We start from the raw sequence: 25059 nt of genomic DNA, 5'->3' as shown, positions 1-25059 counted from the left end.
TGCTGGAAGATCCACTCAGAAGCTCAGTTGGGTATTCTTTTATTGCCATGTCAACAGTGAACACACATCGGAAACCACTACCTGATCGCTCTGCCACTGCACGTCAGAAAGGAAAAAAGTAGCTTGGCTTTAGGTTAGATACAGCAGAGACCTCTGGAGCAGCTGGGTCGCCAACTCTAGAGAAGTTTCTGGAGCTGAGTCCAGAACAGAAACATGCCAGTGTCCCAGTCCCATAGTGTCCCATGCCACAGTGCCCCTGCTCCAACCCTAAGACTTGGATACCTTTGCCCTTTAACACACAGCCGCCTCTTCTTGCAGGACTTGTTCTCGTGTGGCTCCAAGCCCTGCTTGGCCCACACCTTCATTAATGTCTCTCACTTCTGCATCCCAGCTTCCTCCTGGCTCCAAATGAGAATGTGATAACCTAGGAGGAGTGAGACCAGTCTGACTCGAACCTTCTGTTACCAGTCACTGAGAGCTTGGGGCTGGCCCAGGGAACCTAAGACTGGGTAAGGAAATACCAGGAAACTAGACAGCAGCCAGGCGTTGCCATGACCAAGACAAAGCAAAAGGCTCTGGAGGGCTTGGGCCAAAGAGCCCACTATCTCGCGGTTATTTTCTTTACTGACTGCTACTCTAGGATGAAGGTGGCAGGGCGGCAGGGCTAGGCTGGGGTTAGCCTGCACGGAACCCTGAGGAGTAGGGTCGGGCTTGGCCAGTCTGAGATATAACCTACTTCACTCACCCATCACAGAGGCCAGCGTGTCCCCAATGGGATTGAACTCATTGAGCTGCAGAGACAAGGGGATAAGATGAGGCGGGGTGAAGGTATCGGCAGAGATAAAGCAGGGTACCCAAGCACTAATTTCCGGTCATTTTTGGTCAGTCAAGTAGGTTGAATCCCTGCTTCCTCCCATTATTTGAGGTCCCAAGCCTCACCGAAATGATACCAGAAGATTCTGGGTCATAGAGCTGATGCATCATCTTCCCTGAGCTTCCATCAAACACATCGATCGTCCTTAATTCATAGGGGGTACAACTTTTGAAATTAGGATCTGGGTATCGGCCCACGACAATGAGGTTGTACCGAGGATGCCAGGTTGCCTAGGAGATGGAGAGGCTGGTCATGAGAGTAAATGCAGAAGGCTACGAAGAGGGACATCAAAAGTATTCTTTGCCACTGACAATTGTTAATACAATTGCCAATAACTTTAATAATGGAAATAAGACGTACATGAAATTACAAGAATGGTTTTCAATTGTGTGTACATCTACCACTGCAAATTTTAAATGCCCAGCTGGCCTTCCTGGCCCTTAGGACACCTATGGGCCTTCTCTCTCTTCTGTATTCTAAGATCATATCAACTGATGAATGTGTTAACATCAGCCTCACCCAGACATTAACCAAAGAGGTAAGCCTACAACAAAGCAAAAAGCCTCTGGTAACCAAAACTGAACAGGACATAGGTTCCAAAGGAAGCCCACTGCTAACCCTCCTCCATCCACATGAATAAGAAGAGTATGACATGACTAGTGGCTAAGAAGGGGGAGGAAACCTCTGTCCGCAGATTACCCTGCTGAAAACAAATCTGGCAGTTAATGGAATGTCAGAATTGGATGGGATTTTCCTAAGAAAGCTCAAGAAGTTTTGAAGGAGGACGGACATGGTTAGCAGGAAGGAAGAAGTGTTATGTGCAATGGTTTGGGAATAAGTCACCCACACGTCACGCCTGGGAAGCCGTAAGCTGGCCTGGCTGGACAGGAAGTGGGTCAATGGGAAGACCAACTGGTGCAGGACCCTGGATGTTATTAAGAGCCTGGAGGTGATCTATGTGCCGGCTACTCTGACACTCACCATTTACTGAGTACTTACCAGACGCTAGGCGTGGCGCCACGTGCTTTACGAATACTGATCATCCTCCCAACAGCCCTGTCAGTTAGATACTATTATTCCCTTTTTATAGATGAGGAAACTGAAATCCAAAATTTAAGTCATTTGCCCAAAGATTCTAACCCAGGGGTTTCTGCCTACCTGAAAACAGTGCTCCCACCAGTATGCTATATGACCAAAGAAATACAGGCGTGAAACCTGGCGATGGCTGTGGTTCTGGGAAAGAATACAAACGAGGAGAGCAGAACTGGGGAAGGAGACGGCACGGGGGGATTGGGCAGGAAGGAATCGCAAGACTTGAAGATTGTAAGCCAAGGGGACTGAGGCGAGAGAAGGCTAAGGTTAGCGTGTGGATCAGCTACACACAGTTCAGGTGAGAGCGGAACAGAGGATCGCGATCTCAGAGAATGCCCGGTGAGGAGATGGGGCTGGGCTGAAATAGCTCAAGATAGAAATAGCTTATCAGAAGGACACAAAGCAAACCCAGCCAGATGGGATTGCCGAAGTGGGACAAAAGGAGCAGAAGAGCCGGGGGATAAGAGAGTGCTTTGTGTCAGGGCAGGAAGAGATCTGGGATTAAAGGCTTCTGTGTCTGCCCTCTCCCCACCGACTGTCCCACGATCACGCTCTTCCTTCCATCACTCACCTTGATGGGCGTCAGGTGCTGGAAGTGGCGGTGAGGGTGTGGGATCAGGTTCAGGGGGCAGTCCCACCGGGAGGCAGAGTAAACCCGGATCTCGCTCTTCTGGTCAGTGGTCAGGAGCTGCGCTCCATCGGGACTGAAACAAGCTGGCAAAGTGAAAAGCCCCTGAGCTGAAGAAACCACAGCCCCCTGGGGTCCTGGACCCTCGCAGGCCTTCTCTTGCAGGGCACACCCCCTCCCACTCCTCTCCATAGGGGTGGAAGGAAGGCGGTGAATCTGGGCTGTGAACAAAAACATTCTAGATACTCAGCAGCTGATGGAGGCAGCTCGAGTCAGAAAGGTCCCAAAACATCAGCTTGGCTGATGCTATCAGGGGTCAAGGCATGACCCAGTGGCTTCTACACTTGGAGGGAAAACCCTAGAAGCGGTCAGGTGGGCAGCCTGCAGGAAGGACGAAGTCTGGTATATCACACCTGCGTTGACAGGATGCCTGTGCGGCAGCGAGTAGAGGAAGCTGGATTTCCCTCTAACCTGGCGCAGGTCCCAGATTTTCACTGTTTGATCTACGGAGGCTGTGGCCAGGAACCAGTCACAGCACGGGTTCAGGGCCACATGGGTCACTTTCTTTTTGTGCATTCTCAGATTCCAAAGCTGCAGAGAAGAGCTCGGTTCAAGGTGGGGCACAGAACCGAGGCTGGGGGTATGGGAGGGAAAAGGAGGGCCAGGGATGCAGAGAACGCACCTCCTTGCCGTCCATGTTCAGCAGGATCACATGGCCCACGTTGTCTCCTGTGACCACCATTCGGCTTTTGGCAGACACATCCAGGCTGCAAAACCAGAAGCTGGAGGGAAAGACTGTGCTGTAAGATCTTGGGGACAGAGGCAAGGTCCATTTATGCACTGTTGTAGCTCCAGCGTCTAACGCAGAGTAGCCATTCAGTCAGTATTTGTTGAATCAATGAATAACTGTCTTGCCATGGACTCCCAGCGAGGAACACTCAGCATGTCTTCCCACCCAGACAGAGCGGATGGGGGTGATGGGGCTCAGAAATTTGTCCAGTTACTGCTGGGCCCAGGCTCCTCGGCTAGTAAGAGTCCCTGAAGCAGCCACGCCTCGGAGCCACACGGCAAGTCCCCACACTAGCCACAACCCTACCGCCCCGGTTCCGAGAAGGATTCTTTATTGCTCCCTCCCTTCACTCTCCACTCGTGAGCCAAAGAAGATGACACACCAAACAGGGACTGCCCAGTTTTGTTCCTCAGAGCCGGCTAGAAAGGAACTTCTGCCCCCTTCTGAGCATTTAGGGGAAAAAGCACACGCAACCCAGAATATCTGTCTTGCTCTTTTGGCCCTCAGACGACTGAGGACCAAGGCACTGGGTTGGGGGTGCTTCAGGGATCCAGATACCCAGCCAGGAGAGCTCGGACTCATTTTTTCTCTCAAACCCTCAAATCCTTGCTACACTGCCTTTTGTATCCCCTACAAATGTCTCTAAGAGGGAGGGTTTCTTGTGGAAGGGTAACTTGGAGCTGAATCTGTCCAGTCACCTGTCCTGACTGCGGGAGGTGTCTTATGCTGTGGGCAGCCCAGGATGACATGCGGTGTTAGCCGCCCACACCCTCAGGCCCTTAGGGAGCAGTCAGTTGTGTCTCTGGCTAGAGATAAAAGTGACAAGTATTTTGCAGTTTCTCCAGCCGCTTGGTCCTGGGGAGCCCAAGGTGCTTTGTGATTCTATCCATTCAAGCTTCCATCAAGAAGCTGGTGGGGTCCTTACAGCCCTGCAAATGTAGGGGATGAAATCTGAAGTTCTTGGTTCCTGCTCCAGGCTCTAGGCGGCTTTCTAGGCCAACGCCACGCTGACTTGTCTAGTGAGCATCCAGGTCTAGTCTGATATAGGAATGACGTACAGAAGAGCATCAGCCCTACCCTCGCTGAGATGAGCTGAGGCTCCAGAAGCCCTCCCCGAAGCAGTAACCCGCCTGGACCAGAGTAAGAGGAGCTAAAGAAAGAGTGTGAGAAAAGAGAGGGAAGGTGGAAAGTGGCTAACACCTTTCCTTTCCTCCCTGTGCCAAGTCTGAGTAAAAGAAAGGGGACCTGGATGCTCTCACCAGAACTGCACTGAGAGCCTGGAAGCCCTTTCCCCTCCTAGTTAAACTACTCACTTGCAGGTGTCATAGCTGGAAAAAACTCGGAGAGTGTTGCCTTTAAAGTCTTGCAGCCTAGTTGTTCCCTCCATTGAGGAGGTGAAAAACTGGTCGGTATTGAGAGGGTTAAACTTCAGCCCAGTGATGCTCCCTCCAGCTCCAATCTAACACGAGGAAGAGAAAAGCCAGTGAGTGATGAGGCCCAGGAAGAGGATGAGGCCTGGGTACGCATACTCTGCCCCAACAGAAGAGCCAGGCAGGCGGCACTTGGGCCAGGCCAGCTTAGACACCTAGACATTAGGATGCTCTCCATGGTGCCCTGTATTTCTTAAGGTTTTAGTTTTATTTTTTAAATAAATAGACAGTAAATTTGGTTGTTTTTGGTATACAGTTCTATGAATTTTAACATACGCGTAGATTTGAATAAACACCACCATATCACTATGCAAAACAGTTCTGTTCTCCCACTGTAGTCCCACCCTGCCTCCAACCTTCTCCCCGATCTGGTCTCCATCACCATGGTTTTGCCTTTTAGAGACTGTCATATAAACGAATCATATGGTGTGCAACCTTCTGAAACTGCCTTCCTTCGTTTCCCTAAGCATAAAGCCCTGAGATTCATCCAAGTTGCTGTGTTTATAGAGCTCGTCCCATTTTATCGCCGAGAAGTAGTCCCTGTGTGGATATCCCATGGTTTACCGCACAGCCCTCATGTTAGAAGAGCTTCAGCTCACATCAGTGGCTGGGTTAGGAGGGTAGGAGTCAGATCTGAGCTCCTCCCTATTTCTTCCAGACATCCCAGACAATGATGATGAAGAGAGTCATGAGAACACCGACAGCGTTAACTTTCTTTAGTGCTGCCTATGTAGCCGGCACTGGTTTGAGAACTTGGCGTCCCCGAGAGCTCCCGTTCCACTGCTTCCTTGTCCTGCTGCTAGCGCAGCCTCGCAGACCCCTACAAGCCTCTTCCACGACATTCACTTAACTCACTCAACAGAATAACTGGCACTCTCCATTCCCTCTCTAATACGTTCTAACTGACGCCCTTCGTCGGCCAAATCCTTGCTGCCAGTAAGAGAATCTGCTCCAAGGGTTAGTTGTGTTTGTTCTTAAACCCGTATAAGCCAGTTGTATGTTTCATTATAATTATGTAATCTAATTAGACATATAATTTAATTACATGTAATGTATTAAACAATTAAACACTTAAACTTTAAACATTTAATTAAATGTAATTCAATGAAACCGATGAAATACATGCAAAAAGAAAGACCAGCGTTATTTCTATGAAAGCCAAGTTGAATGCTTTGGAAAAACCAGATAAAAATGAGTTGCTAAAGGGGCTGGCCCCGTGGCCGAGTGGTTAAGTTTGCGCGCTCCGCTGCAGGCGGCCCAGTGTTTCGTTGGTTCGAATCCTGGGCACGGACATGGCACTGCTCATCAAACCACGCTGAGGCAGCGTCCCACATGCCACAACTAGGACCCACAACGAAGAATATACAACTATGTACTGGGGGGCTTTGGGGAGAAAAAGGAAAAATAAAATCTTTAAAAAAAAAAAAATGAGTTGCTAAAAATAATAGTTGTCAAATTAAGCATGAGTAAGATACTTATAAATGATTAAGGTGAGAAATAATAAAAATTGTAAAAGAATCTACAATAAGATGGCTTCACAAATATCTTTAAAATTATGTCTCCACTTTAAGGAAATGGAAATGAGATCGTATAAAGAATACATTAAGGGTGTGGTTTATGTCAGACCAGGTGAACCCTAATCAGGGGACCCTTACTCCAAGGAAAGGACTGGCCCTTGGTCAAAGCATTAGTGATAAACACTTATATAAACATTTCAAGTTAAATTGCACGAGTGTTCCTCTAACAAGTGTGGACTAAGTGGTTATGACCAACTCTTACACTGAGAAGGATGAACAAAACCTGGGCAAAATACGAAAAAGGAATATATTGAGATTTCCAGTCTTGGTGGGTTAGCTTGTTAGGCCAACCTACTGTCGAGAACAACTAGAAAAGGAAGATAAAATATATGTCTTTAGAGAAAGGTTTCTGAAGTCACCGGAGCGCTACTGAGGCATCAAGGACTTGAAGACCAAGGTCCTAGAGAAGAGAGAAGCAGAAAGGTAAGCCCGACCGTGGGAAGCTGCTTATCCTCTGGAGGCATATGCAGGATAGACAGCTGTGGCTGAGGAGCAGAGAAGAGAACTGCACAGAAGTGGAGCAGAAAGTGGTGGCGTAAAGGCTGAGAAGCCGAGCAGAGGTTTTGTCAGTCTCATAGGTCACGGGGGCAAAGGCTGGAGTTCACACCTGCCGAGGAGGAGAGACATTGGGAAAATCCAGCTTTGTGTCAGCATCCCTGACACCCTAGAAATAAGAGCAGGCTAGAAACAGACCATCCCGCACAAAGACCGAAGTCCAGATTCCAATAATTTCAATCTCTGATCAGATGAAGATGACCTGCTTTCAGCCTACCTACCTGCCAAGGGAAAAAATTCATTCTCTCTGAGGGAAAACAATACCGCTCAGAACGGTAAATTATTGCTACAAGTTTTCACATACAATATTTGACATTGAATCTAAAATTATCCAGCAAATTGGTAGGCGAGACCAAATAACCAATAATTCAGAGAAGAAAACGACAGTTGAGGGACACTCACAAGAGATCGAGATATGGGGGCTATTAAACACAGGCTTTAAAATAATTGTAATTAACATACTTTAAAAGTAGACCCAGGGGCTGGCCCTATGGCTGAGTGGTTCAGTTCACGTGCTCCGCTTCGGTGGCCCAGGGTCTCGCCGGTTCAGATCCTGGGCGCAGACATGGCACCACTTACCAGGCCATGCTGAGGTGGCGTCCCACATGCCACAACTAGAAGGACCCACAACTAGAGTATATAGCTATGTACCAGTGGGCTTTGGGGAGAAAAAGGAAAAATAAAATCTTTAAAAAAAAGAAAAAATAGACCTAATTAGGTGGCCAATCTGATGGTAGAGTGGTTAGGTTCCCATGCTCCACTTCAGCAGCCCAGGGTTCATGGGTTCGGTCCCCGCACGTTGATCTACACACCACTCGTCAAGCCATGGTGTGGTGGCATCCCACATGCAGAGTAGAGGAAGACTGGCACAGATGTTAGCTCAGCAACAATCTTCCTCAAGCAAAAAGAGGAAGATTGGCAACAGATGTTAGCGCAGGGCTAGCGATTGGCCCTGCGCTAACATCTGTTGCCAATCTTCCTCACACAAAAAAACAGACATAATTAAAAAATGGACAAAGGATTTACATAGACATTTCTCCAAAAAAAAGATACACAAATGGCCAGTAGGACATGAAAAGATGCTCAACACCATTAGTCATTAAGGAAATGCAAATCAAAACCACAAGAAGTCACTATTTCACACCCACTAGGATGGCTATAATCAAGAAGATGGAGGGCCGGCCCCGTGGCCGAGTGGTTAAGTTCGCGCGCTCTGCTGTGGCGGCCCAGGGTTTCACTGGTTCGGATCCTGGGCGTGGATATGGCACTGCTTGTCAGGCCACATTCAGGCAGCATCCCACATGCCACAACCAGAAGGACCTGCAACTAAGATATACAACTATGTACTGGGGGGATTTGGGGAGAAAAAGCAGATTGAAAAAAAAAAGATTGGCCACAGTTGTTAGCTCAGGTGCCAATCTTAAGAGGAAAAAAAAAAAAAAGATGGACAATATCAAGTGTTGGCAAGACAACCTACAGAATGGAGAAAAATATTTGCAAACTATATATCTGATAACGGGGTAATATCCAGAGTATATAAAGAACTCCTAAAACTCAACAACAACAAAACAAATAACCCAATTAAAAAATGGGCAGAGGGCCTGAATAGACATTTCTCCAAAGAAGACAGACAGATGGCCAACAGGTATATGAAAGGCTGCTCAACATCAGGGATAATCATCAGGGAAATGCAAATCAAAACCACAATGAGGTATCACTCACACCTGTTAGAATGGCTATTATCAAAATGACAAAAGATAAGTGTTGGCAGGAATGTGAAGAAAGAGGAACCCTTTGTGTTGGTGGGAATGTAAACTGGTACAGCCATTAGGGAAAACAGCATGGAGGTTCCTCCAAAAATTTAAAATAGAACTATCATATGATCCAGTCATCCCACTTCTACGTACATAGCCAAAAGAAATGAAATCAGTATCTCAAAGAGATAGCTGCACTCTCATGTTCATTGCAGACTTATTCACAACAGCCAAGATATGGAAACAAGCCAAGTGTCTGTCAACTGATGAACGAATAAAGAAAACGTGGCATATATATACAATGGAATATTATTTAGCCTTCAAAAACAAGGAAATCCTGTCATTTGCAACAAGATGGATGAACCTGGAGGATATTATGCTAAGTAAAATAAGCCAGACAAAGAAAGACAAATAGTGCATGCTCTCACTTATACATGGAATCTAAAAAAAGTCAAACTCATAAAAGCAGAGAGCAGAATGGTGGTTGCCAAGGGCTGGGGGCTGGGGGTATTGGGAGATGTTGGTCAAAGGATACAAAGTTTCCATTATGCAGAATGAATAAGTTCTGGAGATCTAATGTTGGGCATGGTGACTACAGTTAATAACACTGTGTTGCATATTTGAAATTTGCTAAGAGAGTAGATCTTCCACGTTTTCAGCACCCACACACAAAAGGTGACGAGATGGGTGTTAATTAGCTTGATTATGGTAATCATTTTGCAATATATACGTGTATCAAAACATCATGTTACACACCTTAAATAGGTACAATTTTTGTCAATTATACCTCAATAAAGCTGGAAAAAAACCCATAAGTGTTGGTAAAGATGCAGACAGAGTGAAGCCCTCCTACGTTGCCGGCGGGAATGCAAAAGGTGCAAGCGCTTTGGAAAGCAGTTGCCCAGTTGCTCAATTAAACATAAAGTTACTATACGACCCAGCAATTCCACTTCTCCATATATATCCAAGAGAAATGAATATTTACGTTCATGTAAAAACTTGTATACAAGTGCTCATAGCAGCATTATTCATAATCAAAGAAGAAAGGCTAAAATCAGTGACAAACATCCATCTCAAGAAGTTGTAAAACAGGAAACTAAAGCCAAAGAAAGTAGAAGAAAAAAATGAAGAACAGAAATTAACGATGGGGCCGGCCCGGTGGCGCAGTGGTTAAGTGTGCTCATTCCGCTTTGGCAGCCTGGGGTTGGCCGGTTCGGATCCCGGGTGCGGACATGGCACCGCTTGTCAAGCCACGCTGTGGTAGGCATCCCACATATAAAGTAGAGGAAGATGGGCACGGATCTTAGCTCAGGGCCAGACTTGCTCAGGAAAAGGAGGAGGATTGGCAGCAGTTAGCTCAGGGCTAATCTTCCTCCCAAAAAAAAAAAAAAAAAGAAATTAATGAAAAGAAAACACATAAACTGTGAGAAGAATCAACAAAGCCAAAAGTTGGTTCCATGAAAAGACTCATAAAATCGATAAATCCCTGGTGGGACAGACTGAACAAATGTGAAGGCACAAATACCCACTAATGGATGGAAAAAAGGGACATCAATATAAATCTTTGACATTTTAAAAGATAATGAGAGGATATCATAAAATCTTATGTCAATAAATTTGAAAATTTAGATGAAACAGGCAAATTCCCAGAAAAATACAAACTTGCCAAACCGATGTAAGATGAAAGAGAAAATCTGAATAGTCTGACTTCTATAAGAGACTGAATTCACAGCTGAAAACTTTCCTGCAAAATAAATTCCAGATCCTGAGGGCTTCACTGGTGAATATACTAAATATTTAAGGAAGAAATAATATCAATGTTTTAAAAAAAATTGGTTTCCAAACTATCTCAAATACATAGACAAGTTGCAAGAATAGCACAAAGCACTGTTCTGGAACCATTTGATAATAAACCGCCAACATGATGTTCCGTTACCCTCAAATGCTTTACTGTGTGTTTCCTACAAAGAACATCCCCCTACACAACCACCATAAGACCATCAAAACTTAAAGTAGTTAAGTATCTACAGTAGTTCAAACTTAGAAATAGAAAGTAGAACTGTGGTTGCCAAGGGCTGGGGGGAGGGGGAAATGGGGAATTGTTATTCAATGGACACACAGTTTCAGTTTTACAAGATGAAAAAGTTCTAGAGATCTGTTGTACAACAATGTGAATACAGTTAACACCACTGAACAGTACACTTAAAAATGGTTAAGATGGGGCCGGCCCGGCGCCACAGCGGTTAAGTGTGCACGTTCCGCTTCTCGGTGGCCCAGGGTTCGCCGGTTCGGATCCTGGGTGTGGACATGGCACCACTTGACAAAAGCCATGCTGTGGCAGGCGTCCCACATATAAAGCAGAGGAAGATGGGCATGGATGTTAGCTCAGGGCCAGTCTTCCTCAGCAAAAAGAGGAAGATTGGCAGTAGTTAGCTCAGGGCTGATCTTCCTCAAAAAAAAAAAAAAAGGTTAAGATGGTAAATTTTATGTTATGTGCTTTTACCACAATTTCTTTAAAAACTAGTATCACTTGCCTGAGATATAAAGATTAAAAAGTGGGAAAAAAAGAAAATTTAAATGAAAAAATGGAATATAACTAATAAACCAAACCAAACAAACAAAAACCAATCAGTGTAGTTTACCACAGAATAAAGGGGAAAAGTCAAATGCCGACCTCAATAGATACAAAAAAGAATTTGATGAAATTCAATTATCATTCATGGTAAGAACTTCTGGCAAACTAGGACTAAATAGGGAAACTTACTTAATCTGATAAAATATATTTAAAAACAAACAAGCTCCTAGGTATATAACCAAAAGAACTGAAAACAGGTATTCAAGCAAAAACTTGTACATCAACATTCACAGCAGCTGAATTCACAATAGCAAAAAACAGCAACAACCCAAATTTCCATCAATAGATGAATGGATAAATAAAATGTGGTGTATCCATACAATGGAATACTATTCAGCTATAAAAAGGAATGAAGTTCTGATACAGGCTACAACATGAAGGGACCTTGAAAACATTATACTAAGTGAAAGAACCCAGACACACAAGGACAAATATTGCATGATTCCATTTATATGAGATACATAGAATAGTCAAATTCAGATCGAAAGCAGATCAGTGGGGCTGGGGGGAGGGGTGACAGGAAATCCTTGTCTAATGGGTACAGAGTTTTACTTGGGGAGGATGAAAAAGTTCTGGAGATGGATGGTGGTGATGGTTGCATGACAACATGAATGTACTTACCACCACTGAACTGTACACTTAAAAATGGTTAAAATGGTAAATTTTAAGTTACGTATATTTCACCACAATAAAAAGTAGCAGAGGGGCTGGCCCAGTGGTGTAGCGGTTAAGTTCATGCTCTCTGCTTCAGTGGCCTGGGGTTCGCCGGTTTGAATCCTGGGCACGGACCTACACACCACTCATCAAGCCATGCTGGGGTGGCATCCCACATAGAAGAACTAGAAGGACCTACAACCAGGATATGCAACTATGTACTGGGGCTTTGGGGAGAAAAAAAAAGCAGAAATCATACTTAATGATATAATATAAAAGCCTTCTATGATCAAGAACAAGACAAGGATGTCTGCTACAGCCAAGATTCAACAATGTACTAGAGGTCTTTGCCAAGGAAATAAGGCAAAAAAGAAGTATGGGTAAAGGAAGAAATCAAACTCTCATTATTTGTAGATGAGCAGATTGTGTAAGAAAAAATTTTAAATCCTCAGATAAACTATTAAAATTACTAAGTGTGGATTTCTGCTTCCAACCATGATGGAGTATCAGAAATCAGATACAGCCTTCTGCCTTAAATAACTAAGAAACTGGACAAAACACATGAATTAAGTTTTCAGACACTGGACGACAGGCAGCACAAGACAGGAGGGAAAGAAATGAGGTAGGCTGCAATTGCCCAGCTTACGGCCTGGAAACAGTATCCAGGAAGCAGCACAGGGAGGGGGGACCCAACAGCCTAGCAGTCTCCTGAGTTGAGGAGACCCATGGCAAGAATTTGCAGGGCAAAAGCCTGGGGAGGAGGGAGACACATAGAAAGAGCATTCGGGAGATTTTCAGAGGGTTCCCCTCAAGCCTTTGGGTAAGTATTAATGTGTAAATGTGTACGAGGAAATGCCCCAAGGCTGGGGAGAGAAACACCAGAAATGAGAAGGAGAAGTCCTCAGAACAGTCTGTAATCTCCCCAGCCAGAGTGAGAAGATTCTTAACACACAGATCATCGCATAGAGTCCTCAGAAGGGTATTGCCTCAGGGTAAGACCAATTTACAGCTAGACAACAGGCTGCCTTGGACCTACGCTAACTGTGGTAGACTGACAAACGGTCCCCCAAGATAGCCGTGCCTTATCCATGGAACCTGTGAACATTCCCCTAGACAACAAGAGGGACTTTGCATATATGGTTCAATTAAGATCTTGAGATGGAGAGACTATCCTGGATTATCTGAGTGGGTCTGATACAAACAAAATGGTCCTTATAAGAGGAATACAGGATGTATCAAGAGTCAGAAGAGAAGGTGATGTGATGAGGGAAGCAGAAATTGGAGAGGCGCACCTTGAAGATGGAAGAAGGAGCCACAGCCAAGGAATTCAGGTGGCCACAAGAAGCTGAAAAAAGCAAGGAAACGGATTCTCCCCTCAGAACCTCCAGAAGGAACCAGCCCTGCCAACCCCATGACCAGAGTCCAGTGAAAATGATTTCAGCCTTCGGACCTCCAGAACTGTAAGAGAATAAAATGGCGCTGCTTTAAGACACTAAGTCTCTGGTAATTTGTTGTAGAGGCAACAGGACACTAACTCTATGAACAAAGCTTAAAAGCAAGCCTTGGAGTTATCAAACTGATTACAAGTAACTTAACTGCATCCCAGAACAAAGCCAACAATATTTAGAAGAATACAACAAAATCCAACATCCAACAATGTAAAATCCACAATGTCTGGCATCCAATGAGAAATTACCAGGCATGCAAAGAAGTAGAAAATATGATTGATAATCAGAAAAAACCTCAATCAATAGAAACAGACTCAGAAGTGACACATGATAGAATTAGCAAAGACATTAAAATGACTATTATGAACATACTCTCCATGTTATAGAAAGTGGAGAAGATAATGAACATGAAGAGAGAAATGGAAGATATTAAAAAAAGACCCAAATTAAATTTCTAGAGATGATATACAGTATCTGAAATGAAAAATACATTGGATGGGATTAACAGCAGATTAGACATTACAGGAGTAAAGATCAGTATACTTGAGACACAGCAATAGAAGCTATGCAAAATGAAAGAGAGAGAGTGGGGAAAAGATTAAAATAAAAAATAAACAGGACGGGGCCAGACCAGTGGCACAGTGGTCAAGTGCGCACGCTCTGCTTCTGGCAGCCTGGGGTTCGCCAGTTCGGATCGCAGGTGCGGACATGGCACCACTTGGCACGCCATGCTGTGGTAGGCATTCCACATATAAAGTGGAGGAAGATGGGCATGGATGTTAGCTCAGGGCCAGCCTTCCTCAGCAAAAAGAGGAGGATTGGCAGCAGTTAGCTCAGTGCTAATCTTCCTCAAAAAAAAAAAAAAAAAACCAGCACGTCAGTGACCTATAGGCTAATACTCAGTCGCCTAACATACACGTAATTGGAGTCCCAGAAAACAAGGGGATGGGGAGGACTACCTGCAGTCCTGAATAATGGCCAAAACTTTTCCAAATTTGACGACAACTATGAACTGAAAGATCCAAGAAGCTCAATGAACCCAAAGCAGAAGAAACATATAGAAAAAACACACCAAGCAAATCATAATCATTTTTAAAAGTAGCCAGAAAAAAAAAAAATCACATAAAGAGGAACATAAGAATGACAGCAGACTTTGCATCAGAAATCATCATTAAAGTCCTAAGAGTGGGGGCCAGCCCAGTGTTGCAGGGGTTAAGTTTGCACGTTCTGCTTTGGCAGCCTGGGGTTCACCAGTTCAGATCCCGGGTGCGGACATGGCACCGCTTGGCAAGCCATGCTGTGGCAGGTGTTCCATGTATAAAGTAGAGGGAGATGGGCAAGGATGTTAGCTCAGGGCCAGTCTTCCTCAGCAAAAAGAGGAAGATTGGCAGCAGACGTTAGCTCAGGGCTAATCTTCCTCAAAAAAAAGAAAAACTAATAAAAAAAATAAAGTACTAAAAGGAAAAAAAAAACTGTGAACCTAGAATTCTATACCCAGCTAAATCATCTTCCCGAAAAAAGGCAAAATAAAGACTTTTTCAAAATACAAAAGGAAATGCATCACCAACCAACCTATATTATAAGAATGGTCAAAGAAATTTCTTCAGGCAGAAGGAAAATGTTACCAAAAGGAAATCCAGATTATACAAAGGAATGAAAAGCACTGGAAATGGCAAATATGTGGGTAAATACTAAAGTATTTTTTTCTCTTTAAAAAATATCTTTAAAAGACACCCACTCTACATCCTAGCCATCCACAACTAGGTGTTTACTCAAGAAAGATGAAAACATACATCCACTCAAAGACTTGTACATGAATGTTCATAGCAGCCTTATTTGCAATAGCCAAAAATAACCGGAAAAAATCCAAATGTCCTTCAGCAGGTGAACAGATAAATAAATTGTGGTATACTGATATACTGGAACACTACGCAAAGAAAAACAAACTATTGATACACACAAAAACGTAGATGAGTCTCAAATAATTACACTGAGTAAAAGCCAGGGGAAAAAAAGAGTATTTATTGTATCGCCCCATATATACAAAAGCTAGAGAACGCAAATTAATCAGTAGGGACAGAAGGTAGATCAAGAGGTCTCAGGGTACAGGACAGAGGGTAGAAAGGGATGGACTATTAAGGGGCATGAGGAAACTTTGGGCTGATGAATATATTCATTATTTGAATTGTGGTGATGGTTTCACAGTTGTATACATATGTCAAAACTCATCAAATTGTACACTTTAAATATGTGCAGTTTGTCATTTATCAATTATATCTCAATAAAGATTTAACAGAAAACAAAGATAATTGACCACATAAAGCAAAAATATTAATGTACTGTGGGGTTTATAATATGTGTAGAAGTAAAATATAGGAAAGGAGAGAGGGAAGAAAATGAAAGTAAATATATAGTTGTAAGATTCCTACAATACCACTTACAATGAAGTGGTATATTTGAAGGGACACTCTGATGAGTTAAAGACATATATCGTAAACCCAAGAGAAAACACTAAAAGAGAGAAAAAGGAAGAAAAGTATAACTAATAATCCAATAGTGGAGATAAAATGGAATCAGAATAAGTATGCAACCAAAAAGAAGGCAAGAAAAAAAGGAAAATGGGACAAAGAGATGGGACAAATAGAAATAGCAAGATGATAAAAGATTTAAACTCAATCATATTTATAATCATATTAAATGTAAATGTCCAAATGCTCCAATTAAAAGGCATACGTTAGGGGCCGGCCCTGTGGCCGAGTGGTTAAGTTTGCACGCTCCGCTGCAACAGCCCAGGGTTTCGCCAGTTCGGATCCTGGGTGCAGACATGGCACCGCTCATCAGGCCATGCTGAGGTGGCATCCCACATGCCACGACTAGAAGGACCCACAACTAGAAATACACAACTATGTACGGGGGAGCTTTGGGAGAAAAAGGAAAAATAAAATCTTTAAAAAAAAAAAGGCATAAGGCATAGATTATAAGGTTGGATTTTTTTAAAAAATGCTGTCTACAGGAAACCCATTTTATATACAAATACACAAATAGGTTAACATAAAAGGATGGAAAAAGATATACCATACAAACACTAATCATAAGACAGCTAGATATCAAACAAAGACTTCAGAAAAAGAAATATTACCAGGGATAAAGGGAGATACCTCACAATGACAAAGGGGTCAGATCATCAAAAGGACATAATTCTAAATGTGTAAGAACCTAATACAGAGTTTCTGAATGCTTTAAGCAAAAACTAAAGGAAAATAGACAGATCCACAATTTTGTAGTTGGAGATTCCAATATTCCTCTCTCAATAAGTGATAAAAGACAGAAAATCAATAAGGACACAGGACATTTGAATAACACTATCAATCAGCTTAACCTAATTGACATTTAGAGAATAATCCATCCCAAAACAGCAGAATACACATTCTTTTCAAACACACGTGGGATGTTCACTAAGACAGTCCATATGCTCGGCCATAAAACAAGTTTAAAATGGAAAAGGACTGGATGTTTCCTGTTCATAACAGAACTGAACTAGAAATCAACAATACAGAGATATCTCAACAATCCCCAAATATTTGGAAATGAAACAATATACTTCAGAATAACCCACTGGTCACAGAAGAAATGATAAGGAATTTGGAAAATAATTTGAACTGAACGAAAACAAAAACACAACAAAATCTATGCGATACAGTTAAAGAAACACTTGGAGAGAAATTTATAGCATTGAATGGTTATATAAGAAAAAAGGTCTCAAATAAACATTCTAAATTTCCATCTTAAGAAACAAGAAAAAGAGAAAATTAAATCCAAAGCATAGGAAAGAAAACAAAAGAAGAAAAATCAATGAAAAAGAAAACAGAAAAAAAATAGAGAAAATCAATGAAACTAAAAGCTGGTTCTTTGAAAATATCATTAAATTTGATAAACCTCTAGTAAGACTGATCAGGAACAAAAAAAAAGAGAAGACACACATTGCCACCATCAAGAACACGAGGGGGACATCACTACAGATCCTACAGACATTTAAAGGAGGCTAAGGAATACTATGAACAGCTTTATGCCACTCAATTCAACAATTTAGGTAAAATGGACAAATTACTTGAAAGACAAACTACCAAGCTCATTAAAGAAGAAATACATAACCCAAACTGCCCTATATCTATTAAAGAAATTGAATATATAGTTAAGAACCTTCCAAAAAAGAAAACTCCAGGCCCAGATGGGGTGAATCCTATGAAAAATTTAAGGCAGAAATAGCCCTAATGCTACACAAATTATCCCAGAAAATACAAGAGGAGGGAACATTTCCAGACACTTTTTATGAGGTCTTCATTACCCTGATACCAAAACCAAAGGCATTACAAAAAAAGGAAATTACAGGATGTTTTTAAGTGGTCATCACTCAGTACGATATGAGTAAACTAGAATATCTGATATAGGGGCTGGCCCCGTGGCCAAGTGGTTAAATTTGAGCGCTCTGCTTCAATGGCCCAGGGTTTCACCGGTCCGGATCCTAAGCACAGACATGGCACCGCTCATCAGGCCATGCTGAGGCGGCGTCCCACATGCCACAACTAGAAGGACCCACAACTAAAATAGACAACTATGTACTAGGGGGATTTGGGGAGAAAAAACCAGAAAAAAAAAAGTTAAGATTGGCAACGGTTGTTAGCGCAGGTGCCAATCTTTAAAAAAAAAAAAAAAAAAAAGAATATCTGATATAATTAGTAAAACGCAACAGATTCTAGGATAGTCTATTTACATAATAATTCAAGTAGAAGTACGGGTGTATGTAACAGTGTAAACACACACAGAAAGATGCCCCAAATGGGACTTCAGGTAATATCTACTCTGCTCTTTATACTTTTCTCTGTATTGTTTAAGTTTCTTATGATAAGCACAGATCATTTTTATAATGAGAATAAAATAAAGGTATCTTCATTTTGGAAATGTAATACATGTTCCCTCGCCAAGAGCCTGAAAGATGTAAAGATCAGAGCCAAGGTCAGATGACTCAAGAAGTGACAAAATGAGGCACTGCTACTCCCCCTGTCACTGGTCTCAAATCAACCTTGGGCTGTCAGTATCTGGGAGTAAAAAACAGACAGGTCTCCAGAGCACCTCACCCTCCTTCTGCTCCAACCTAGCTTCCTGCCAGTCACAAAGTTCAACTGCCCAGAACGATCTCCACAACGGGGTGAGAAACTTCACTCCAGGGGCCGGCCCAGTGGCGCGCGGTTAAGTTTGCACGTTCCGATTCTCGGCACCCCGGAGTTCGCTAGTTTGGATCCTGGGTGCAGACATGGCACTGCTTGGCAAGCCATGCTGTGGTAGGCGTCCCACATATAAAGTAGAGGAAGATGGGCACGGATGTTAGCTCAGGGCCAGTCTTCCTCAGCAAAAAAGAGGAGGACTGGCAGTAGTTAGCTCAGGGCTAATCTTCCTCAAAAAAAAAAAAAAAAAGAAACTTTACTCCAATGCATGTTATAATAAAGGGCAATGGAAACCAAAAGCAGCCTCCCCAGGCACAAGTTCAAAGCAGCTGTCCTTCTCCTTTTGGTCAGGGGGCTCTTCCCCTAGGACACCCGTAGGCTACTTCTTAAATCTCTCTATTACTATCTCCTCCTAGATTGCTAGAAAAAACAAATCTCCTGCCTGAGCTCTGGATCGATTTCAATGTAAAGCTGCTCCTCCTGGCGGTCGCCTGTCTCACCAGCTGGGCACGAAGCCCACCGAGCTCTGGCCACAGCACTCCGCCGGCTGCCTTTCTTCTGGCTCCAGGCACTTGTTTTCTTGAACACTCATCTCATATCTTGAGTCCTAATCTCCGAGCCTGTCTGAACTGGCCTTTTCTGATGGGCTGCTCTCCAAATTCTCCGCTTAAGAGAACTCATCCTGGGAACACCCTTGGCCTCTTCTACCTCTAAAGCAGAGACGGACAAACAGTGAGCTGAAGCGGAATCCAGTGCACAGATGTTTTGTTTAGCTGCAGAGCATGCTTAATCTTATTTCGTTCCCAACATTACAAATCAAGATATTTTAAATTGACATCCTTGTGCGCTTTTGTAAAATGGTGCAGCCTCCACGGGAAAACAGTATGGTGGTTCCTCAAAATATTAAAAATAGCTACCATATGACCCAGTAATTCCACTTCTGGGTATATACCCAAAAGAACTGAAAGCAGGGACTCAAAGAGATATATACCTGTGTTAATATGAGCATTATTCCCAATAGCCAAAAGGTGGAAGCAACCCAAGTGTCCAACAACAGAGGAATGGATAAGAAAAATGTGGTATACACATACAGTGGAATATTATTCAGCCTTGAAAAGGAAGGAAATTCTGACACATGCTAGAACATGGATAAACCTTGAGGACATTATGCTAAGTGAAATAAGCCAGTCACAAAAGAACAAATACTGTACAATTCCACTTAGATACCTAGAGTAGTCAAAATCAGAGAGACAGAAAGTACAATGGCTGCCAGGGCATTATTCACAATAGCCAAGACTTGGAAGCAACCTAGGTGCCCATCAAGGGATGAACAGATAAAGAAGATGTGGTATATATACACGATGGAATACTACTCAGCCATAAGAAACAGTGAAATCTGGCCAATTTGGGACAGCCTGGACAGACCTTAAGGGTATTATGCCAAGCAAAGTAAGGCAGAGGGAGAAAGTCAAATACCATTTGATCTCACGCATAAGTAGAAGATAAAAACAACAAATAAACACATAGAGACAGAGACTGGATTGGTGGTTACCAGAGGCGAAAAGGGGAGGGAAGAGGGCGAAAGGGGTGATTAGGCACATGTGTGATGATGGATGGTAATCAGTCTTTGGCTGGTGAACATGATGCAACCTACACAGAAATTGAAATATACAATGATGTGCACCTGAAATTGATACAATGTTATAAACCAATGTTACCGCAATAAAAAATGAAAAAAATAAAAGAATGGCTGCCAGGGGCTGAGTTGGGGAAGAAACTGGGAGTTAGTATTTAATGGGTAAAGAGTTTCACTTTTGCAAGATGAAAAAGTTCTGGAGACTGGTTACACAAGAAAGTGAATGTATGTAATGCCACTGAACTATACACTTAAAAATGGTTAAGATGGTAAATTTTGTTATGTGTATTTCATCACAATTTTAAAAAATCAGAAGATTTCATGTAAAAATTCAGGATTTCAGGCTTCATTTGAAAAGAATCAGATCTCATACCACAGGACCTAGATTCCTGCATATCAATCCTCTCCAGTTTACCACCGACCCCACCCCCTACATGATTCTTTTCTTTTATCTGTTTGGCTTCTTTTGGCAGGCGAGTTTGTGGCTCTAAACCCAGAGCATCACTTTTCACAGTAGAGTCATGTGCCACATAACGACATTTCGGTCAGTGACGGACTAGGTATATGACAGTGGTCCCATAAGATTAGCACCACGTATCCTAAGTGTGTAGTAGGCTATACCACCTAGGTTTGTATAAGTACGCTCCATGATGTTTGCACAATGACGAAATCGCCTAACAATGCATTTCTCAGAATGCATCCCCGTCATTAAGTGAAGCGTGACTGCACAGCCCTCCAAGATCAGCCCCCCGCTGGGCAAGCTAAGGGTCTTCTCCTTGATGAAGGAGTCAACACCCTCACCCCTCAGGAACTGATGATAAACACTAGCACAATTAAGACCAGCCCTAAAAAGCTCTATGCCAAACCTTGCCCCAAACACACTCTCCTTTTCCCCTCTTCTTTCCACTTGTCTAAATAGTGTTCTCCCTGACTCCTCACTCATCCATGAAGCCTTCTCTATCAACTCGAATTCGCAAGACGTTCTTCCTTCTCTAGCGTTCTGTAGCATTTCACAACTGTACTGCTAGTTATCTCGTATGTATACATCCCATCTACCCAGTAACACTTCAAGCCCCTCATTCATTCAGCAAGTAGAAAGCAGCTATTCCAGGCCATTGTTCTAGGCAGTAGGGGTACAGTGGTGAACCAGAAAGCCAAAGTCCCTACCATCACAGAGCTTACTTTCCAGTGGACAAAGATATACAAATAAGTAAAACATTCTAGATATTGATAAACATTGCAGGGGAAGAGAAGCAGGTAATGAGATAGGGACTGACTGGGTGGGGTGGGGGCTACTGTAGGCAGAGTGATCAGTGAAAATCTTTTGGAAAAAGTCTCTTGAGCTCAGACATGACTGGTAAGAGGGAGCCAGCCATGAGAAAAGACAGAGCAATCCAAAGGGAACAGCAAGTGCAAAGACTCAGTTTCAGGAACAGAAATAGCTAGTATGGCTAAAGCATAGGAAGTGAGGAAAGACAGTGGCACAAGGATCAAGGTCAAGGACGTAAGAAGGGGCTTAGATTCTATTCCACGTGGTGACTTACTGGAGGATGATCAATGTCTTACACTTTCTAATGTATTAAGGGCAGGCATTCAATAAAAATTTGAGTCTCCTAACCATTTACTTGTTTGAAAATACCCACGGTTACTTTCGATCCTAATCCTCTCTTTGTTACTGGATGGCTTTTCATTCCTTCAACAAACCCTTCCGCAGCACGATCGTCTGGCACAGGGAACTGCTCACCCCTTTAAGGAAGGTGGGTTTGTCCTTTACGCCAAAGTTCCAGAGCATGATATCTCCCCCTTTGGAACCCACAGCCAGGGTGCTGGGGTGAGCTGGGTGCCACGCCAAGGATGTGGCCCTCCTGTCAAAGGGGGCAGCCTTTTGGAATATCCGGTAAGAAGCCAGAGAGCGCAAAAAGGACTGCTGGAGACCCTGACACAGAGAGAAGAGAATTAAGATGAATTAGAATCCAAGTCCTGGGTAAATTGCCAATCTCCACCTCCTGCGTAGAGGAGCCCTCGGGCCAAGTCCTCCCACCAAAGGAAAACTAACTGCCTGGTTCTGTGCATGAAAATATTTACAAAGTACATGCACTAATCTTGGAACGGAAGGAGGAGAGTACATTCCAGCTGGGACCTTTACGGCACAGGACTTCTACCTGGCCAAGTGGCCAGGTGGCCAGTCACCAAGGTGAGGGTGATCTGACCACTCTGACAACTGACCGAACCAACCCAGCATCCAATTCTGGAGCATCCAATAGTAAAAGGCACCACGCAAACCCTTGCGGACTTCAGCCAGGAAACGCCTCACCTGCTGTAGGGATGACCAGGAAGCTTTGCCCAGCTTCTGCTGGTGCAGGGCCCTGACGATGCTGCTGCACAGTGGCGGGACCTGCAGGCTAGCCAACTCCGCCCAAAGGCAGCCTGAGTCAAGTCTTCTGCTGGAACCTGCCAAGCAGAACAAACACATTTTCCTCTCCAATCTCACTCAAGAAAGGTTTTTCTGCTGAAATCCCAGAAAGCAAGTCTGCTGCTTCATTCAACATAGCCCACCTCTCTCATCACCTCCCTTTCCATGGCCGGCTCAGTCTCACCCAGCACGAGAAAAAAATAGTCAGTGGGGATGCAGCCTCTTCCCAAACACTCCCCGAAATAGTCATTTTGAAGTGAAATTAAATACGATCTTGCAGGGTTCCTGAGAAATGAGTCAAAGAAACACACAAAGTAGACTACAGAACTCTTCCCAGTTTGGGCTGGAAAACTCATGATCGGGTTGGGTGACAATTTTAAAATCACATAAAATGCACAATAAAAAGATTTTTAGGACAGCATAGTAGAAGTGACTGTTTGGAAAAAGCAGTGTCTTTAAATCCTATATTAAAAAAATATAGAGGTGACTGGTTGGTGGCCCCAAGTCCAATCTGTTCTCCTGAAAACCAGCAGGAACCACAGGACCTGGCACGCCTCAATTAACCAAGCTACTTTTGGGGGAGGCAGATGCACCTAGAATAGGAATAAAGCAAGTCTGGATTACCAACATGTATTTGAGGGTCTGATCTCTATGAATCCAGCCTCTTGACAACCAAGTCTTCCTTCTCATGGACAAAAACCCACTTCATCAACAACCCCCTGCTCCGGTCTTTTGAGTTCCTCACCCTCCTTACAGCCCCAGGTTCAAGCCCGGACAAATCCCAGAGACGGAGTTTTCGAAGGAAGGAAGGAAGGAAATTGAGGGCTCCCACAGCTGAAACCAACGACATACAGCTAACAAGCGTGACTATCGAAATTCAGCGCACACACACCACTAGGCACGGGAGGGTTATTTTAAGTGGTCCTCAGTGTGTAAAAATCCCGGAACAAACAGGGAATTTGCAAAGTCCGTTGTGTCTGTTGTAATGGAGCTCATCTGCCTCTTCCCATCACCTGAGGGGGGGAAGCCCAAGCTCTATGGTGTCGAAGGACCTGCAGACAAAATGCATAGCCTGAGGCGTCCATCACTCGGGACAGCTTGAGGAATTTAGAAGCACCCATCCCCCACTCAGCCTCCTGCGTGAGAACCCCACATGGCAGCATTATGAAAGCAGCAGGCGCAGGCAGTACCGGGGCCCTTCGCACAGAGCTTCTTGGCCTCGGGCTCCAGCTCCCTGGGGCTCCTGCTCCTCTTGCTCTTGGGGCGCACAACCATCTCGGGGGTCTTCTGGGTTTCTGGACGTTTCCTGGGAGCCATCGCGTCCTCCGTGCGAAGGGGTACTATGCTCTATGCCGAGATCATGGAGGGAGGATTGAGACGCCTCTGGGGAGAAACAAGGCGGGCACCAGAGAACCCGCTGAGCCACAGGTAGGCCAACTAAGCCAACTTCCCGCCAAACAGGCTCACCGGGAAGGCGGGGGCGCGCGCGGAGAGACGGGAAGTGTGCGAGGGGAGGGGCTCACCCGCTCCCTGGAGAAATGATCGACCGCCTACGTGTTGGGCTCGAGCGGGTCCAAGTCAGCTGACCTGCCAGAAAGAAAGATGGCCGCCAGCGCCAGGGCACCCAACCTGAAGCCGCTGCAGCTGAGGCGCTGCCAGGCCTCTGGGGGGCCTCTGGAGACCGGGTGCCAATCAAGGCTTCGGCTCCGCCTTCTCTACCTTCCAATTGGCCGTCACGCCCGCTCGGGCTTTGTGATTGGCTAATCCAATACACTTCGAGAGAGGCGGCTCTGGAGAAAGCTCGCCGCTTCTCGTCGGCCAGCTTTACCCTCGGTGTCAAGTAGTGCTATTATCTCTCCAGCTCCGTCGAATCTCAGCTGTTCTGTAGAGAGTGGTTGAAATGCGCACCTTTTTAAGGTTTCACCAAACCTGCTGACTGTCTGCCTAGGGAGCAGCCTGGAGCAGTGATGGGCTGGAGGCGTGTGGCTAACCGAGCCGGCTGAGGTCTTGTGCCCTGACTTCAGTCAAAGGCCAAGGCAGCCAGCCTCCTGGGTAGCCCGACAGGGAACAGTTCGGATGCACCCCACTTTCTGCGACGAGCCAGGCAGGAGCTGGGATTGGTTGGGGACTGCTGGTCCTTTCTTTCCACCCGCTAAGCCCAGTACCAGGCGCTTTGGGAGCGTGAGAGGAGACAAAAATGCCTAAATGATAGATCCTGCACTCAAGGACCTTCAGACAGATGGGGTGGAAGACAGTTACAAAGATAACTCTTGGAAAGAAATGAATGCTCCAAAACTAAAATTGGAAAATGCTTCCTTGATGGGAAGATGGGCTCAGAGTGTTAGAAAGGG

General features: G+C 44.3%; 1 protein-coding gene across 1 annotated transcript; it reads right to left on the bottom strand.

Annotated features, from left to right (window-relative positions):
- Positions 1–23: 23 nt before the first annotated feature.
- On the bottom strand, positions 24–24030 carry DDB2 (damage specific DNA binding protein 2). The gene is made up of 10 exons (XM_023654000.2): positions 23899–24030; positions 22610–22746; positions 22040–22231; positions 4698–4843; positions 3277–3376; positions 3008–3185; positions 2538–2680; positions 940–1104; positions 746–791; positions 24–424 (listed from the first exon to the last, which is right to left on the bottom strand). The coding sequence occupies exons 1-10, from the start codon at positions 24023–24025 to the stop codon at positions 375–377; spliced, it is 1284 nt and encodes a 427-aa protein (XP_023509768.2). The 5' UTR covers positions 24026–24030; the 3' UTR covers positions 24–374.
- Positions 24031–25059: the final 1029 nt, after the last annotated feature.

This window comes from Equus caballus, chromosome 12 (genome assembly GCF_041296265.1).
Source record: "Equus caballus isolate H_3958 breed thoroughbred chromosome 12, TB-T2T, whole genome shotgun sequence".
NCBI classification, from domain to species: Eukaryota; Metazoa; Chordata; class Mammalia; order Perissodactyla; family Equidae; genus Equus; species Equus caballus.
The sequence above is the reverse complement of the archived record's forward strand: the minus strand, read 5'-3'. Positions and strand labels throughout refer to the sequence as shown.

Coding starts and splice junctions, on each gene's coding strand:
- DDB2 (XM_023654000.2), bottom strand. CDS start 24,025: ATGGCTCCCAGGAAACGTCCAGAAACCCAGAAGACCCCCGAGATGGTT. Junction 3,377..4,697: donor TCCAGCTATGACACCTGCAA/GTGAGTAGTTTA, acceptor CTTTCCCTCCAG/CTTCTGGTTTTGCAGCCTGG. Junction 425..745: donor CACGCTGGCCTCTGTGATGG/GTGAGTGAAGTA, acceptor CACTCCTCCTAG/GTTATCACATTCTCATTTGG.